Source organism: Anthonomus grandis, chromosome 10 (genome assembly GCF_022605725.1).
Source record: "Anthonomus grandis grandis chromosome 10, icAntGran1.3, whole genome shotgun sequence".
Classification (NCBI taxonomy): Eukaryota; Metazoa; Arthropoda; class Insecta; order Coleoptera; family Curculionidae; genus Anthonomus; species Anthonomus grandis.
This window is the reverse complement of record NC_065555.1, coordinates 23,696,451-23,706,211: the sequence shown is the minus strand read 5'-3', so window position 1 is coordinate 23,706,211 and position 9,761 is coordinate 23,696,451. Positions and strand designations below refer to the sequence as shown.

The 9,761-nt window shown below is 35.5% G+C and overlaps 1 protein-coding gene across 2 annotated transcripts in view; it reads left to right on the top strand.

Annotated features, from left to right (window-relative positions):
* The first annotated feature begins 7,190 nt into the window (after nucleotides 1-7,190).
* LOC126741335 (uncharacterized) overlaps nucleotides 7,191-9,761 on the top strand; it is a 696,399-nt gene continuing 693,828 nt past the window's right edge. For both annotated transcript variants that reach the window (XM_050447739.1, XM_050447738.1), the window contains exon 1: nucleotides 7,191-7,532. In XM_050447739.1, coding sequence (XP_050303696.1) covers nucleotides 7,460-7,532 — 73 coding nt within the window. In that variant the 5' untranslated portion in view covers nucleotides 7,191-7,459. The remainder of the gene's footprint in view (nucleotides 7,533-9,761) is intronic.

Here is a 9,761-nt window from a genome sequence, read left to right as displayed (position 1 = left end):
TATTCCGGCGATTAAAGACACCATTATTAGTCACTAAACTTTCGTCAGACCATATTATTTTTGCAGGGAAATTTATATCATCTTCGCATGCGCGTGTGTACCACTCACAAAAATGCCATCGTTGTTCTAGATAACTGCTTGTAAAACATTATTTTGAGTGTCTTCAGATGATTCCTTTTTCCTAAATAAAACTTGCTTTTTAAATGCACCATATTCGTTTAAATTTAGTGCCAACTCTAAGAAAATTGACCTACATGGATGGTTTCTATCTGGAAATTTATTTAAATACATTGCTGCTGTAATTATAGTGTTCCTCTGGCACAAAATGTAGCAGGTTAACATGTAAAACTTTTAACATTACAAGTTAGATATATATCGGATGTTAAGAAATTTAAAAGAGAATTAAAGACGCTTTTATTGGCTAAGGCATATTATAACCTGGATGACTTTTTTAATGATAGGTTTTAACCTTGTTGACATGTTGGATTTTTTTTTCTTTTTCTTCTCTAGTTTTGTCAACAAGTTTACCTTTATTTAGTAATTGATTGTTTTATTTAGTTATCTTTAATTCAAGTATGTTCAAAGAGTTTTGTCTTCTTGTGTTTAATTCTGTTCATTGTTTTGTCAATTTTTGAAATTGTATTTTTGTTTTATTTTTTTTGGCTTGTAGGATGCTTGTACACAAGATTATTCTTACGTAATATAGCACATTTTCTTTCTTTCTTTCTTTCAATAATGGCCACTCGGCATATTCAACGATATTAACACAACAAAAAAATACTCGACAAGAAACAATAAAAACTGTAACAACAACAACAACAAAACTCTAAAAACAACTTAATAACTCTAAATCAGCGTCACTCAAAGTGTGCTCCGTGGAGCCCCGGTGCTCCGCGAAACCTCCGGTAGGGCTCCGCCAGTAGTCATAATAAATAAATGCATGTATTAAAGTCGACCCTATAAGAATAAAGTTACCTAAGATAAAAATAAACAACCAAAACGAAACGCCTTATAAGTGTTACTGGTACATATACGAAAATTTAATATATTTATTTTTAAGTAAATGCCCTACCTATTACATCGAAATGTTACAGCGTTACTCGTACGCCGCCATTCGCCCCCCGGACTATAAGCAATCGAATGACCTCGTCGCGCTGTTTCTCGTGCTCGTGCGTCGACCCGTACTTTGGAGAAAATCGTCTGGCTCTCCGAAGTTTCTGAGGAAATCGAGATGATTCGATGGTTGCTGGTATAATGTAAAGGAGGATTGTTTGGCGCGGAGAATTTATTAATCAAGCAACGTACCGCAAAATTTACTCACACCGCGCTCAGTATTTTATGTTCGCTTGTCTTGTTGTTGTTCGTAGTGGTTGTAAAATCTTGTATTTTGTGCGTCAAGAGATACTATTTGTCATAAAATTGACCAAATCAAATTAGTGTTAAAGAAGAATGGAGCGCTGGCTTAAAGGTGTTGCAAAAAATGTGATTCGCTTGGATGATGCGTCAAATCGTAGCCGATCGATAGTTCTAGCCGTGACTGGTTTCGTGGCGTCAAAATTGAAGCCGAGATTTGGTGGCGCACGCCGTACAGTGGAACGACTAAGTGCGGGTATACACGGTCCGGTTTCAACGGATGCCGTAGAAACGCATCCGTTTCTACTTCATGGGATTTACGTGATACACACTGCGTTGAAAACGGATATGCAGTAAGAAAATTTCCAAAATTTAGTTGCTTCGAGATTTTCATAGAGAGACGATGTCTTCGTTGCTGAGGATTATTTGTGGCCTTGAAGCAGAAGGTCTTTTGCGAGAGCCAAGACAACGTAAATATTGGAGGCATCCATATTTTGAAAGTCGTGTAGAAAAAAAAAATTCGAAAAATTTTATACAAATATTCGGCAGTACAATGACAAGTTTTTCAATTATTACCGAATGTCGAAAAAATCATTTGACGAATTGTTATCTGTGTTAAAACAAGATATTTCAAGAAGAAATACAACGATGAGGACAGCCATATCAGCAGAGGAGCGATTAACAATTACATTGAGGTAATTATACAAAATTATATTTTATATACAGTGACAGATACATGTGGCATCTACAATACATTATAACCATGATTTGATGTTAACAATTATCAGCAGGATTATTCAATTCTTCCAATTGTGTCATATTTTTATAGCTCTGTGGTTGTCTTGTCTGCATGGTAGAGGGTCCAGGTATAGAGGTTTGTTGATGACTGACCAATAAAGAGGATTGGTCAGGCGGATAGGGTCCACAGTGAGGTGACCGTGATGGTGGCCTACCAGAAGGCAGCGGAAATGCTCCGAAGGTTGGTGATGGGGATGGATCATGACGTGGCGATGGAGACGGTCCAGGAGTTATTGATGGCGATGGACTGTAGCTGGCTGATCCATAGTTCATGGGTGGTGATTGGGCTGGAAAATGAGATGGTGGAGGCATATATATGCCAGTTGATGGTGGCCCATATGAACTATAGACGTTCGTTGAGGATGTGTGAGGATGGCATGGTTGGAATTGATAATGAGGTTGCTGCGTTGCAAGAGAATGACGTCGTTGATGATAATTTTGAAAAAATTGTAATGTCATTAATTTGAATTCAAGCTTTGCTTGATCATTCAATTGCTTGTAATCCGGCAGCAATGACATCATGAAAAATTTGTCAGCATCGTCCTTTTCTGGAGGTTTTTCAGATTTTTCTATTGATTTAAGTAATTGTATCTGGAATGCTGTCATTTTCTTCGTACCCGGACGTAAACTGGCTTCTGGTGGTGACTGAATAAGTGTTGGATCTCTTGATGAGCCAGCAATGTCATCAGGAGTTTCTTCGTCCTGCTGTGAATTTTCATTGTCCTCTACGTCCTGGGTATCTATATTGCCTGATGTTTTTCTCTTATCAACGGTAGTCAATAAGAACTGCAATGAATCAGCGTAGATGTATTTCCGCATTTTCATCGCTGGATCTCCACTTTTCCCGCGGTTCAGAGATTTTAGGAAATTATCTCTCACATGGCGCCATTTATTTTTCATGTCATTCACTGAAAAAAAAATATATTTAATTATCGATTTTTTATATTAGATTTCTTATTATTATCTTAATTTATCTATTATGTTATAGATATAAAAAATAATTGGAATAATTTTTTTCCAGGTATTTGTCAACTGGTAACTCCTTTGCGGCCTTACAATTTGAATTTAATATTGCCCGGTGTACAATTGGAAAAATAATACGTAAAGTGTGCCGAGCTATTTGGACCTGCTTAAAAGATAGAGAAATGCCAGAACCCACTACAGAAATGTGGCTAGATATTGCCGATAAATTTTATATGAAAACTGATTTCCCAAATTGTGTTGGAGCTATAGATGGCAAACATATACGTTGTATAAATCCACATAATAGTGGTTCTAATTATTTCAACTACAAAAAATATTTTTCGGTCGTATTGATGGCTGTGGTCGATGCAAATTTAAGTTTTATTGCTATAAATGTTGGAGCCTATGGAAAGGAAGGAGATTCTACAGTATTCCGAGATAGTCCGTTGGGGAAAAAATTATACTCAGGAGCCTTGAATTTGCCACCACCTCGTTGTTTACCGAATACAGACGACAATCCTCAGCCATTTGTAATGGTTGGAGATGAAGCCTTTAAAATATCATCAAATTTGCTGCGCCCGTATCCATCTCGTAATCTTACTCCATGTAAAAGAGTGTTTAATTATCGCCTCTCACGATGCAGACGTACGGTAGAATGTGCTTTCGGTGTTTTATCAAATAAATGGCGCGTTTTTCATTCCGCCATATTAGTACAACCCGAATTCATTGACGATATTGTTAAGGCTTGCTGTATCTTACACAATTATGTACGTAAAAGAGATGGAATTAATTTCGAAGATATGGATACTTATTCATTAAGTGACATTGATAATTTTGGCGAATCAATAAGGGGCCAAGGTTTAGATATTAGAGATTATTTTGCAAATTATTTTATGGGTCCCGGGGCAGTCAGTTTTCAAGACAAATATATGTATTAATCCGTATGTATACGCTTATAGGTATATCACATTAAAAATAATAAAATTTATTCATGTTACACTCAATAAATAAAATAAAATAAAATCTAGTGAATCTTAGTTATTAATATTATCTTACCTTTCTTGTTTCGTTCCTCCGCTGTCATGACCTCCCAATTTTCATACATCACCGCACCACAAGAAACCCAAGCCTTCTCTCTGGAGTCTTTATTACTATACTCCTTCGTCGCTTTGTCCCAAAGCACAGTAGAACGCAAAATATGGGGCACATATTTTGCGCGGAATTTTTGCCATCGCGATGCGGTCGTCGCCTCGCATGATTTCGGCTTCTGTTGTGAGGTATCGATGGAAGCGGGGATAAGTGTCCAGGCTAGAATTATCGATCGGCTACGGTCAAATTCAAATCAAGGTGATATGACGGCGTCAAGTTCTAGTTTTTTAGTTTCAAGTTCAAGTAGTAAAACAACAAAGTAGAAAAAACGAAAGTATGACAAATCATACATTTATCTCGGATTTGTGGATTCCAACGGCTCACCTCTTTGTATGTTGTGCAGCAAACTCCTTCCTAATAGTTCCATGGTACCTGCTAAGATGCGCCGACATTTAGAAACTGTATATCCCAACTTCAAAAACAAAAGTAAATAATTTTTCTACGTAAAAAAGAACAATTATTAAGAAGCCAAAAAACTATGACGTATGCAACTCAGACTGTGAATGAAAAGGCCATGGAGGCATCGTATTTGGTTAGTTACCGCATTTCCCAAGCAGGAGAATCGCACACTATCGCTGAAAAGCTAATAAAACTATGTGTGGTAGACATAACAAAATGTATGCTCGACGAAAAATCTGTAAAGCATCTTTCTACAGTGCCGCTTTCGAGCGATACAGTTACGCGCCGAATATCCCCAAATATCGCAGCAAACATAAAACAAGAACTGGTTTCACGGCTTCAAAATAACAAATTCGTCTTGCAAATGGATGAGTCGACTGATATTGCTGGACTGGTCATCTTACTAGTAATTGTGCGATATCCATATAAACATTCACTCGAAGAAGACTTGCTTATGTGCTCATCGCTGCCTACTAACACAACCGGAGAAGACATTTTTAACACGATTAACATAATTTTTGAAGAAAACCAACGCGATTGAAATGATTGCATTGATATTTGTACTGATGGAGCCAAGGTAATGACAGGTAGAACAGCGGGAGCAATATCACGAATAAAAATGAAAGCGCCAAATTGTAGTTCCAGCCACTGCATCCTGCATAGACGATCACTCGCGGTTAAGAAAATGCCACCAAATCTAAAACTGGTTTTTGATGAGTCAGTAAAAATAATTAATTTTGTCAAGTCACGTCCACTACAATCCCGATTGTTCTCAATATTATGTGAAGATTATGGTAGCGATCATAAAACACTATTGCTCCATACTGAAGTGAGATGGTTGTTTCGGGGTAGAACTTTGACAAGGCTTTTTGAACTAAGAACAGAATTAAAAGCTTTTCTTACAGATGTTCCTTTTAATTTTAAAGACCGTTTGTCCAATAAAAGCTGGTTATTTAGACTAGCATTTTTAGCAGACATGTTTGGAAAACTTAACGAATTAAACCTGTCACTACAAGGAAAACAGACAACAGTTTTCAATGCTAACAACAAAATAACTGCCTTTAAAAGAAAATTAGATTTTTGGATTACTTTTTTTGGTAAGAGAGAAATCGAAAGCTTTTCTTTGCTAAGTGAGTTTCTTAGTCACCATAGTCTTAGTGATACAAAAATATTTCAAAATGAAATGTTTGTTGAATTGGTGCAATATCTCAATGATCTGCAAGGGACTTTTAAATCTTACTTTCCCGAAGAACAGAATACAAAACTGAAAATAAACTCATGGATTCAAAACGCTTTTTCATCTAAATTGAAATAAACAGAAGCCTGAAAATATGTCAAATCAGATCTATGAATCATTTCTAGAAATGAAACGAATGACATCGAATACAAGCATGGAATCATTGTTCAAAACAATTTCACTAAATGATTTTTGGTGCAGGGTACGTGATGAATATCTACAACTTGCCACAGAAGCTTTGAATGTTCTTCTGCCGTTCCCAACAACGTATTTGTGTGAAACGGGCATATACAGTTACAAAAACAAGATACCGCAACGGATATGGATGCCAAACCAGACATGAGAATTCAACTTTTTTCTATCAAGCTTGACATGACCCACTTGATGAGGAATAAAAAACAATTACATGCCTTGCATTAAATGAACTTGTGTTATCATTTGCTTACTAACTCACTACTTACTGTATATATCTTTTTTCGTATGATTATTAATAAACAATTCACATATAACTGCTTTTGCTTTTAATTTAGAGTTTAGGGTTCCGTTAAAAATTTAGTTTTTTAAAACGGTTACTTCACGAAAAAAGTTTGAGTAACACTGCTCTAAATCAACTAACATAAAACTAAACCATATGTGATAGGGTAAGAGGTATTTACGTCAAAAAGCCTACTTAAAAATATGATTAAAAAATAGAAAAATCGCATTTATTTTTGAATTTAATAAAAAAAATGTGACGTGGTAGATCGTTGAATTTGTAATAAAAAATGGAATCAGATACAGGGTATACTTTTTTTGCCGGGCCATATAAGAAAATAAAGTTGATGATGGTTTCTCGAAAACGAAACATCGGATATAAAATCTAAGAACCGTCATCACGTAGCTCTTAAAAAGTGGTAATGAAAAGGTTTTGTTAGTTTTTTTACATTTTTTAAAATAAGGTCAGAAAAAATAAAACCGATTTTGGCAAATTTCCGTTTTTCCCCAATATCTCGACAGGCCATGAAATTTTTTGAATTTTCTCAACGGCATTTAAATACGCTTCAAAGTACCAACTTTTTTCTAATTTAACCTAAGCTGTAACTTCACTAGATACTGAGATCCCCATGCTTAGGATCCTTATCTTGGACACCCTGTATATTAGTATAGAAATAAACAACTATTTATTAAATGGCTTGAGGCGAAGTGGCTAACTGCTGAATTATAGACTCCTTTACTACACATACTTTTTGCTCTAGAGCTGGCAATTTTTAAATTACTTCCAGCTATTTCTCTTTACATATATCAGCTGATTTTCATTTAATTTCATTCTGCTACAATCTACAATACTAACTTTAGAACTCTAACTTTAGTTGCAGGTCAAGCAATAATTCAAACGCGTCTTTAATTAACAAATTAAGGTATTCAAATTCAAATCGCATGCCAAATACCCTGAACTTGAACCTTTGTTGTATTGGGTCTACGCAACTCCTGAGTGCTTAAACCTGCCGAGAGACGTCCCTTGGTTAAGCGTCGGAACGCTATTCGGCCGTCAGTGCGTCCCTTAACGTCGTAACGCGAGTTATGTTGTGGATTTTGCGAAGAACGCGCGTCGGCCTTACGTCCGCGGCATCGCTCTTAAATGGAAACAACAATGGTAAGTTAACTTAAGTCAAATTATAGAAAAAATCTCGCCTGTTATTTTTGCTGTGAAATTTTCACATTTTTTAATAAAACTTATTAGGTTAATTGTATTTGAAAGCAAAGAAAATAATGAAAACAAATAACTGGACCATAAGTCCTATTTTAGCAAGTGTCATAATATCCTATTTCATACTGTGATTTATGCCGTTCTTAACTTGTATTGGATCTTATTTTATTTCAGTAATTTAATTAATTTTAAGCATAAACAAATATTTACGAGATTCTCTTATTACGACAAAACTGAGAGTATACAAAAGTTTTAATGAATATACCGGGTGTTCATTTGAAAACTTCCCACCACGGATTTATCGAAAACCACTGTTTAAAAAAACGCCGAAATACGTCAAAAGGTTTGTCAAGGGGGACAACTTTCTAACCGAATATTACTTCACCCCCTTTTACCCCCTGCCCCCCAGAGTCATCCCCTTAAAAATTTTAAATGGCAAGGGGTATCGAGTAATTGCTTGTTCAAAAAGGTTCGAAAGGCCTTTTACTTTGACGTTTGATTTTTTTTAAATCGGATGATTCGTTTTCGAGAAAATTAGAAAAATCTTTGTTCATCTTAATTTGTTCAGATAGAAAACAAAAACATGAAAATATCAGTTTTTATTTCTATAAGTGTTCAAAATGTTGCCGGTTTTTGGCCAAACAATGATATAGGCGATGTTCAAATTCCTGACGGACATTTTCAAAAACATGTTGTGGGATATCATGGCAGCTGTCGATGATGCGTTGACGAAGTTTCAAATTCAATTTCATTTCATTTCAAATTCATCCAAACTGTCATGTTGGGGAGCAAACACAATAGATTTCAAATGACCCTATAGAAAAAAGTCTAACGGCGTTATATCAGGAGATCTAGCAGGCCATTCTATAGGCCTCCTTCGCCCTATCCAATCTTTTCAATAATGGTCCAATCACTTTATTTTCTAAAATGCCTGCACATTATGTTTTTTGAGGGTGCTGGGTATGTCCTTCTACAAATGCATAAGGATTTTCAGTGCTCCAATATCTACAGTTATGCTTATTAAAAAATCCATTTAGATAATATGTGCATTCATCGCTGAAGCAGATATTCTTTACATGGATAGTATTATCATTAATCGCTTTAGTCATTTTTTCACAAAACTCAACTCGCCTATCGAAATCGTCGACGATTAACTCTTGCAATATTTTCATTTTGAATGGATGAAATTTATGAAGTTTGATAACTGTGTGAACAGAGCCTAATGAAATATCAGTGGCAGCAACAATTTTGCGTAATGAAGTATTAGGATTTATTCCAAAATGACCCAAAACTTCAACTTGAGCGGCTTCATCCAAAATTCGCCGATGATAACGTTTTTTATTTGCAACAGATCCAGTTTCAGTAAACTTAGTAACAAGGTCCAAAACATACCTATGCAAAGTTATCTTCTCCGGATGTCTGCGCGGCAGTTTGCCGAGCACATTGATTTTGGGCACCATAAATTAGAATAATTTCCACTCTTTGGGCTAGTGTGTCTACCATTTTGAAACTAAAATCTTCAATTTAACAAATAAAGATACACTACACTATTCCATACAGACACTATTCCAAGACTGTCACAAATGTAACTGATGGCAAAATAAGTTCTTTATTTTCCTTAGCAACTATAAATAACTAAGCAGGTATAACAATAAATACAGTTCGCCCAGGATATCTGTGTTGATGAAAAGAATGCGGAAAAAAATTCAGGTTGTTATTTAGTTTTTTCCACGTCTAATCTTTGGAATTGCTGTTTATGTTGGTAGTTTCCGTTTTAAATTATAAACAAATTGTAGATTTGGCAAACCCTAACGGGCAACATTTTAAACACTTATTGAAATAAAAACTGATATTTTCATGTTTTTGTTTTCTATCTGAACAAATTAAGATAAACAAAGATTTTTCTAATTTTCTCGAAAACAAATCGACCGATTTAAAAAAGTCAAACGTCAAAATAAAAGACTTTGAAAGACCTTTTAAACAAGCTATTACTCGATACCCCTTGCCGTTTAAAATTTTTAAGGGGATGACCCTGTGGGCAGAGGGTGAAAGGGGGTGAAGTAATTTTAGGTTAGAAAGTTGTCCCCTTTGACAAACCTTTTGACGTATTTCGGCGTTTTTTTTTAAACAATGGTTTTCGATAAATCCGTGGTGGGAGGTTTTCAAACGAACACC